The sequence below is a fragment of the Azolla caroliniana genome, unplaced genomic scaffold, assembly GCF_043228905.1.
Source record: "Azolla caroliniana isolate FFs.n. ecotype wild unplaced genomic scaffold, voAzoCaro1.0.p SCAF_15, whole genome shotgun sequence".
Lineage (NCBI taxonomy): Eukaryota > Viridiplantae > Streptophyta > Polypodiopsida > Salviniales > Salviniaceae > Azolla > Azolla caroliniana.
Window position 1 is genome coordinate 18,217,152 of NW_028230450.1, and position 10,380 is coordinate 18,227,531.

A 10,380-nucleotide genomic window follows, 5' to 3' on the forward strand; every position below is an offset into this window, starting at 1 on the left:
GTGGTAGGTGGGTAATTTTCAAGTGCCTCAATGTGTGAAGTAAATTTTGAATGGATATGATTTTAATTCATGAAAGTACAAAATGGCAAATGTACTCTTTGTAAAGGTGAATAGGGCATGATTACTTGAAGATCGTCCATGCTCAAATTTGGGTGAATCCAACATGACGGTTAGGTGGCTTGTAGTGTAGAAGCAAACATTCAAATTGTGTTATCGACATGACACCTATGTCTAAAAGTAGATTAAATTGATGAATGGTCACAAATCGTGTGAATACGGCACACACATGCCAATTAAAGAGAAATACATACCTAAGAATTGTTAGTAGAATTACGTATGCCAAGTTATTAGAATTGCCTTTAACATGATATTGTTTTCAACCCTTTCAACTTTGAATCGTGAATGCTTTTTTAACTCACGTTCCTACGTTGCACTATGTATCTCAAGCTAAAAACTATAGGAATTATGAGTATGCTTACACAATCAAACCTTTAGGCCGAGACTTGTATCCATAACCTGAATGTTGCAATACACAACCACATTTTTGTTTATATTCAAGATTTTTAATAATCTAAGATGATAAAAATTTTAATAAATAACTTCCTAGAGTTGATGAGGAATTTCAAATCTTTTTTATGATGTCAATGCAAAGTTTTCACTTTTATCACATTCTATCTCATTGGTTTGTCAGTTGAATGACTGATCGAAGTCTCGAAAATGTAGTGGAAAGGACAAAATGTATGATAGAAGAACCATGTTTACATGAAAAAATGGAGAGTGCAACCCCATGAGTTAGTGGAATGGTGTGACCTATGGGAAAGAAATTGGAATCTACAAAGATGTATATCAATAGCAAATATTAAGTTTATGCATTGTGAGGTGTTAACCCAACAAAACACAATGAAAGTGTATGCCCTAAACCGGAAAAGGAAGATGAAACCAACCCAATTTCATTTGAGAATATTAGAAAGATCGAAAGATCCATAGTTTTACCTCTATAATGGGAATTCTCCTAGCTTTGAGAAATAGAAATGGTTTACCTAGTTGTTGAGAGGATACCTTTATGATATAATGTAGGTTGGTGGGCATAGTGTGAAATGATAATATGCATCATTTCTCTAACAAGAGCCATTCCATAACTTGGTTCATCACTCGATGTTGGTAATAGGAAAATAGCAAGGAAACAAGAACAATAATGATGTAGTGACAACAAAGAAGAAGAAGCTCACAAATGTTGTAGACAATTCTACCATGTTATTGTCAATGAGTAAGTTGCTTGACAAATTAATTTCTTGGGATGAAGCTTGAAATCCTGTTATATGCTAAGAATGAATTTATGAATTCCAACGTGAACAAGACATTATGTGCTAATTTACAATTTGAAACTGAGGCACAAGGGTTAGTTACAACCCAAAAATGCCATGCCCAAGCACCCAAGGTGAAAATCATAGAAATACACAAGTTGGATCTGAATCAAAGAAATAGATACACAACTATTGACTCTTAACAAAAGATTGAAAAGTAAATAAGGTGGTGTCTTTTTTATCCACGAGTGGTCAAGAGGAATAGATATTCAAATTCTAAGTTTTTAGTTCAAATGATCTTCTTGATGATATTAACCAATGATTTGATTCAATAAACTCCTCACTTGTAGATTAATAAAAAGCTTACTTAAATCTAACATGATGGATGGTGCAGATAAAGCTTGTTCTATGCAAAACCTAAGCTTTTTGGTTGAGCTGGTCCTACATTATTGGTTTGCAGTTGTATTCATTATAAAAATGTTAGGGTTTTTTGTTTGAAATGACTTCGTGCTCACATTTATACTATTTTAATGCAAGAGACAACACCACATTGCTTAAGGGAGATGTATTTGAATGCTAGATTTATGTCATAGCAATGCTTTAAAAATGCAACTTGGAGAAGTTCGAGACAACTCCCATAAGATCTTAGGTTCTCTCCCAATATCTCTATTCATTGTCTCCATCTCAATCGTTATCTCTATCAACTTGGCTTTGTCCCACACACATGGGTCTCTTGTGGATGCTAGCATGTCTATCTATCTATCTATCTATCTTCAAAGTCTCTCTCAGAGCTTCATATAACAAGAGATACTCCATACCGTTGTCTCACACACATAGGTCTCTAGTGGATGTTAAAAAGATATCTATTTATCTTAGAAGTCTCTCTCAGAGTTTTGTATAACAAGTGGTATGGTGGTGAACAACAAAATATTACGAGAGGAGGATTTTGAATAGGGTTCACTTCTAAGTTTATTTTATTTGGATGTGTAATAAATAAAAGTGCAAGCTGTAAGATATATTAACTGCATACACGAGGACTAAATATATTTTCTATATAATGTAGGATCTTAGAAATAATCTTCACTACAATAGCAATGGGCCAAGAAAAATACATCATTATCACATACCATTCTAGATCCATCAGTTAAAACCTGTCCAAATACTCTAACTAGTTCATAAATCTAGGAAACCATGTGATGACTCCTTAGTAAAACTTACATTTTGTCAGGAATCGAATGGCTACCCATATATCTCAAGGTGATATATTTTAGTGGTGAACTATAATAACACACGTGAAGATGGAGTATTCTTGTAGAAATACTATCATTTACAAATCGTAAAATGATACTTATATAGTACTGAAAGTTACACTTCCTAAGGTAGAACTCATTAGTCCTAGTCTCATCATGGATGCATGGTTCATGTAGTGTCATGGCATGGTCAAAGTTTTGAAAAGAGTCAAGATGTCACACCTAATTATATATATCTATAGCATGAAAGATGAGATTTGGATTTTGACATGCTACCTATACTAGATTACATTTACACATTACACGCATGGGTGCACTCTAGTTGTTTGCTCAGAAGAACATGCTTTAAGCTTAGATCAAGGAACTAGAAATTTGGATCGAAACCATGCATTTTGTTTCATATCAATGCATAAGAGACAATGTAAATGTATGAGATCTTAACTCTCAAGTCAAAGGGACGCAATAACTACAACACATTATTATTTTACTATCACCAATTGCATGATGATTTCCTCACCTTCCTTCTCAAGTCACCTTAGTCCTTTTTACTACCCTAGCTATGTGGATCCTCTCATTTCCTTGATAGGTCCTAAGAGGAGGATTAACCCTAGAAATATTTTGTAACTAAGTAATGAATGGTGGAGGATCTAAATCTTGGAATCTCACTTTTTAGATCTTCGTTGATGTTTACTACATAAAACCTTCATCGATGAACTTCCGAAAGTTTTTGTACCCAATCATCACTATCAAGTTCCTGAAAGTTGATCGGTTGGAATAGGGTATATCATATTTCAAGGAAGATAATCTTACTCTTGGATTACATTTGACATTTGTTTGATTTATTCTCAATCTTCATATATGTAACACTTGTTTCCTTCATTTGTTGATCATTGTAAAATAATATATGCTTATGGCATTGTTTATTTATGGACTTATGGTCGATTCCTTATTCTCTATATTCATTGGAAGACACTTCTTCATCATGGAGTCATTCATATAGCTTATTGAGACTTGTGATGTTGTTCGGCATAGGTAGTTTGCTCGGCAATAAAAAAGGTGATGATTCAAGTCACACCAATCTTGGTGATAAAAATTACACTACTTTCAATTATATCAATGACAAAACTGAGATGGAAGATCTAAGAGATACCCCTCATTACAAACTTTATGTTGATCACTTAGTAAATGGAAAATGAACACCCAACGAATGACTTCATTCATTGGTAACACTTGACCTAGATGGAATGAATTCCAAAACATGGATAAAAAAGTTGTGTGTTTTACTTGATTGTAATGACCATTCATTCATGAATAAATAAATTATGATTCCATTGACACTATGCAACGAACAAAGAGTTGGGGTAGCCTCATTGACGAACTACATTCAATGCAAATACACAAAAAAAAACACAATTGGTGTGGTGAAAAGTTGGTAAGCATCCCCAACAAGTAATCAACTTTTGACATGATGACAATTGTTTACTACATTATAGATAAGTTACAAGTTCTGCAAATCACATCCAAGTTGAACATGTAAATCATGAATAGAGAATAGAGTAATGTGGAGAGCCTACCAATGCTCCTCTTGTAGAGGATGCCAATAAGTAATGCTTAGGATAAAAAAAGGGGATGAAATTCGACGACTAGATGAGAATGATTGGGGAATTTATATCCTACGAAAGGCCCTTCAAGGTATAGACTTTTTGGGTGAAAATCTAAACTTCCATGACATTTACTTGTAATCTTGGGGGAACACTACTATTGCATTATGTCTCCATGTCGTTAGGTCTAACAACACATGCCCCTTCATGTGAAGTTTGAGAGAGAGAGAGATATTTTATTATCATCTTCGAAGGTTAGATATGACCTATGAGACAAACAATATAACATTTCCACATAATACATGTGAAAGTGAGTGGCAACTTTCCATGTTCAATAACATTACTAAGGAATGTCATAAGAGAGAGAGAGGCGACACTCATTAGTCCATTTTGAAGATGCATGACGAGATGGAAAGTAGCGAATACCCTTGGGATGGGCGGACAGACGAATGGACGGGGAAAGCCGAAATGCAACGAAGCTTTAAATATGATAGAAGCAAAGGTAGTAGTGGGTGATGATTCCTCAGGTTAATGTTTGTCCCCTACAAGTAGGGGCAAAAACCAAGAACAAAAAGGGTAGGGTGTCCAAAAGAACTAGAAAGAGGAAGTCTTGTGGTTTAGGGTATAGGTGTCCTAAAGCCAACGTCATCCACATCATCACCATGATATGTAAGTATGTATGTATGTCACATGTGACATGTGTGTGTGTGTGTGTATGTTTTTCCTTCCTTATAATAAATAATACTTGATACATAATACGAAGAAATTTTAATGGGGATTCGGTAAGGGGTAGGCGTACGAATTTTCCAAAAACAAGAGAGAGAAACCTCGGACTTGCGGGAAGAGCAGGAGGAGAGAGAGAGAGAGAGAGAGGGGTACGATCCGAATTTGTAGAAACTAGAGAGATAGAGAGAGTTGGAGTCTAGAGAGAGAAACCTAGGACTCCCCCAGAAGTACCATTACATTTACATTACATAATAATTGCGATGATTCCTTCCTTTTTCTCAGAAGAGAAGCTGCGCGGGGTGGGGGGAGGGAGAGTTTTAGAGACCATGGCAATGCTTAACTCTGCTCTTAATCTTGATTAGTCACCCTTAATCGCCCTCATTAATCATGGTTTGATCCTAATACCTCCACCCCGCGGTGCTTAACACTCCTCTCAATCTTGATTAGCCGCCCCTTAGTCGCATTCATTAATCATGACTCGGTCCTAATATCTCCATCGCTAGGGCTTAACACTGTTCTTAATCTTGATTAGCGGCGCGCTTAATCGCCCTCACTAATCATGATTCGGTCCTAATGCCTTGAGACCGCTGGTGTGCTTAGCAATGCTCTTAATCTTGATTAGCGGCCCTTAATCGCCGTCATTAATCTCCAGGCTCTGCACATGATGGCCGGGCGGCTTCTGCAGTTCCATCCTTCTTCCTCCTCCTCCTCCTCCGCGGAAGCTCACAATTCCGCCGCCGCTTTATCTAGCTACGCCGCCGCCATTCAACTCGCCGCCGCCGCCGCCCACCATCGCCAAGCCCCGCCTGATCATCATTACCGGAGCGGCATCTCCTCTGCTTTCTCTGTCATCGGTAATCCCGGCACCGCCGGAGGCGGCGACGATTTCTCGGCGGCTCAGCTGCTGGCCGGACCTTCCGCCGCCGACGACGCCGCCGCCCGACCGGCGGCGCCGGTAGTATCACGGGCAGCCGCCAGTCGACGAGGGAAGAAGCGCCAGAACAAGCCGCCGCAGCGAGGCCTCGGCGTGGCGCAGCTCGAGAAGATTCGGATCGAAGAGCAGAGGAGAGCTTCCGCCGCCGCTCTTCATCACCTCAATGCCCGAAGCAGCGGCGGCGGCGGCGGCGGAGCTTCACCTCTGTTAATCAATCAATCGCCTCCTCCTCTGCTCCCTCCTCCCATGTACACTAATTATCATCCTAATCCTAATCCTAATCCTAATCCTCATCCTAATTTTAAGCATCAACACAATCCTAGAGATAATGACCCCGCCCATCGCAGCCCTAATGCTGCTGCAGTGGACATGATTAACGCTAATCCTAATACCAGCATTATTAATCCAGTCTGGCTTTCCGCATCCAAATTATTTATTGAAGGCGCCAGCGGCAGCAGAGCGCATGCTAATAAGTCCGACGATGGAACTGATATAATTAATCCCGATGGCAGTTATATGAAATTGCTCGGCTTCCCGCGTCCAGATCTAAGCCTGGTAAGGGCTTAATTACATCAGTTTTAACCTAATCAAATCTCTTCCCTTAATCAATGAATTTCTTCTTGTCTGTTTTTTGGGATTATGCAGGGGATGCATCTAAGGAGTGGAGCTAAGTATAATGATAATAACGATCATAATCATTATCATATCTCAGCTACCATGCCATGCCCATCATCGACGGCGGCAGCAGCAGAGCTGCCGCTTCAAGAGCCGATGATGGAGCTCTCTTCTTTCCAAAGATTCTCGCGCCGCGGGGGGGCGGCGCCGAGATTAATCAGCGAGTATAATCATAACTCAACCGCGAGCAGAGTGTCGGAGATGAAACGGCCATGGCCGGCAACGATGGTAGAGGCGGAGGCGGACATCAGAGCTGCTGCTACTACTGCCATTACTGCCAGTAACAGCCGCCGGAAGGTCTGCTATGGCGACCCCCCTGCTATATCCAGCGGCGAAGACAGGTAATAATTCTAAGCCTGACCCTAACCCTACCCTAATAGTAATTATAAGGTTCGTAAAGCGAAGCTGCGTGATTCCATAACCGCTAAACCCTAATGTGACATACAACGCTAGTAGTCACATTATCCACACGGTCCGAATAATGGAGATCTTATATACTAATCATAGCGATCGAAAACCCTAACATAAGCCACAGGTTTAGAAAAGCCATCCTTAATTCAACTCTTAACCCTATCGGAACCTTAATTCCATTTTTAGTTAATTCTACACTGCTCGAATAATGTCCGAGACCTTATACTAATCACAGGGATTGAAAACCCTAACATAAGCCACAGGGTTAGAAAAAACCATCCTCAATCCAACTCTAACCCTGTCGGCAAAGCTTAATTCCATTTTTAGTTAATTCTTACCCTAACCCCAACCCTAACCCTAACTCTAACCCCAACCCTCACCCTAACCCTAACCCTAAACACCCTAACCCAATCCTAACCTAGACCCTAAACCCTAACCGAAACCGTAACCCTAACGCTAACGCTAATGCTAACCGAAAACGAAACCCTAACGCTAGCACTAATGCGAACCGTAACCGTAACCCTAGGCATGATTAATTCGTCTCCCTGAGCATGAAGATCGAACTAGATTTTATTTAGTAGTCTTAAACCCTAACTTTTGGTTGTGTTAGGAACATCGCTGTGGGGTGCGAGCTCACGCTGAGGCCGCCGGGGGGAGGCGGCGGAGGAGGAGGAGGAGCAGGGGAAGCTGCCGACGAACCGTTAAGCGTGGAGGAGCCGGTGGCGGAGCCGTGGAGGCTAACGCTCCGCCACGGTTGTGGGCAACCGGCCGCCGTCACCGGCGCCGCCGGTTTCCCGGAGACGGCCACCGTCTCCCGGTATCCCAGCGGTTTCCTGTCTTTGGCGGTTGCGGGCGGCGGCGGCGGCGGCGAAAATGCCAGCTGGGCCAAGGCCGTACAGTACCTCTCCACCCCCTCCCCTGTTTCCGCCACCACCACCAAGAGCAGCGCCACCGGAGGGCCCGATCAAATCTCCACCGTACGTTCTCTCCGATTTTGTTTTGCCTTTTTCTAAAACAAATAATTTTTCGCATAATTCGCACATATCTTTAAAAAGCGACAGAAACAAAATTTAAAAGCAAAAATATAAGCAAATTTCGATCTTGGATAAATAAACCAACTACCAAATAAATAAATAAATAACGTAAATAAACAATCAAATTGTATACAATTAAAATCAGGAAATAAACTAGCAAATATTATTCAAGAAAATAAATAGACAAGCAAACAATATTCAAATAAGTAAGCAAATAATACTCAAATAATTAAATATATAACGAACAATATGTACAGTATTCAAATAAATAAATACCTAAAATAAATAAATAAACACCCAGAAAATAAATTGACAAATACGCTTTATATGGGAGGCCAGAAATTAGGGTTTTATAATATTTCACAAGTGTTCCCTTGTCTCTTTGAATAATAAATCTCACTCTTTTTTGCTTCGTTTGTTTTTTTTTGTTCACTAAAAAGAGGCGACTTATCTAATATTTCACACTTTGTAGCCTTGCCTTATCTACTCTTCTCTTTTTGTTCCCACAATTTCCTAGTGTCCCCACACCTTGTCTCCTACTTACTACCCGCCCTAGTCTAGTATAAACAAACACTTACAAAAGCATTTGCTCTTCGCTCGCTCGAACACTCCTTGTTGTTGGTACTTGCCCCCCCCCCTCTTCCCTAGGCACTTACATGTACAAAACACTATGCCATCCAATTGCCTGTTCTTCATGTGATATGATCGTCTTCTCATGATTGGTTCACCATGTTGGGTAGGTTTGTGTCCATACTTACACAACAGCGAAGATGTACGTACCATTGGTTCCAATCTGGTTAGGCTGGTAAATCATATACATAAATACATATATGTATAGCTTTTAGCTCTCACATATGTGTACATTATCGATCATGCCATGGATATAACGTTGTATTGGGTCGATGATACATTGTACTTTACAACATATCATGTCATATCACATCCTTGTGATTGACCCTTGGATTATTATGTCGATCAAAAGTATGATGTTGTGCACTTATTCTATGGTCTCTTTATTTTCTTTTATGTCTTTAGGGTTCGATTTGCTTCTTCTTCTTTTTTGTTGTAAGTTGCGTGACGTCTTTTTGGCGTGCAAATCTCATTGTGCCATCATTTTTTTTGGGTCTTTTTTTGTGCCAGGATGATTATGTTTCGACGTCTATGTCGAGCCATACCAACAACTTCGACGGCCCAGAGAGTCAACAGATCTTCCATACTAAGATTATGCATTCTAAGACCCCCTTGGATCTCTCCCTCAAACTTTGAGATCTAGGCCTATGAATCCACATTTCATTTACTTGGTCATAACTGAAATGTCATTACTTTTAAGTTGGCTATGAAAGGATTCTCGCTCAAAGGTCTCGAAGAAACTAAGCCTAACTCGGAAGAAAATAGGACCCCTTTTATTATTATTATAGTTGAACAATGTCATTGGTAAGAGCATGAGTGCACACGTATCCTATTGTTAAAATTGTAGGCTTATCCATTGTGAAGCGCAATTTGTTTATTTGGGGGGGCAATTGTTCTACTTTTTCAAGTTTATACCATTTGAGTTGCTTTCATTCATCTGTCATGTATGGGGAAATCAAGTTCCTCATGGAGACATATATCTACGTGTCTCTCTTTTGTAGCCAGGATGTGTGTGTATATCCTTGGATTTGCATAAAATAAGAGAAACCTTAAATCACTATGCTATTGAGATGACTAGAATGATTTTTTAAACTTATTAATAAGCATATTTAGGATTTGCTTTTGTATGTAGTGGTCCAACATTTTCGATAGTGATAGCTTGCTTAAGTATGAGATGCTGATAGATTGTTTGTAACATCGGATAGTTCAAAGTACAATTCTTGTTGAGTACGATGATGATATATATGTATAAGGCTCATTGTGACGTTGCAAGCAATAAGATATGGTTGCAAGATGAAAAGCAACGACATCTTGGCTTTAATGTGATGTTGTGAATAATTAGATATGTTGACTATGGAAAAGTAATGATGTGTAGGTTTCATTGTGACACCGCCAATAATAACTTATGCTAGCTTAGAATAAAATGTAACGCTATCACTGACTTTCGAGGCTATTTGTAAGTGAAGAAAATTACCGGAAGAAAGTAGAGAAGATATTTTAACAATGTTGCCGTATATAACAAGGACTTCAACAAGTAAGCATTCACGCAATTAATTTCACTCTATGTAAATATCGCAACGAGGAACTAGGACATTTTAAGCTTTTTACATGAAAATGTTGATGTCCCCTATCAAGCTAGTGTGTAGAACCATGTATACACCCTAATGCACATGCATCGAGTGACCATCAAATATGGCAAAGGTTGATTGATAAAGGACACTTATCTTACTTCGTGCAAGGGAATCCAAACAATGTAATACTGAGGGCATCTTATGTATTTAATTGATTATGCATAACCTCACTGTCGTACCATCT

At 39.5% G+C, this 10,380-nt stretch overlaps 1 protein-coding gene across 1 annotated transcript; it reads left to right on the forward strand.

The window, feature by feature from the left end:
• Positions 1–5,545: 5,545 nt before the first annotated feature.
• On the forward strand, positions 5,546–9,639 carry LOC147854892 (uncharacterized). Its single transcript, XM_087330997.1, has 4 exons — positions 5,546–6,370; positions 6,461–6,831; positions 7,512–7,878; positions 9,076–9,639. The coding sequence occupies exons 1-4, from the start codon at positions 5,546–5,548 to the stop codon at positions 9,199–9,201; spliced, it is 1,689 nt and encodes a 562-aa protein (XP_087187123.1). The 3' UTR covers positions 9,202–9,639.
• The last annotated feature ends 741 nt before the right edge of the window (positions 9,640–10,380 follow it).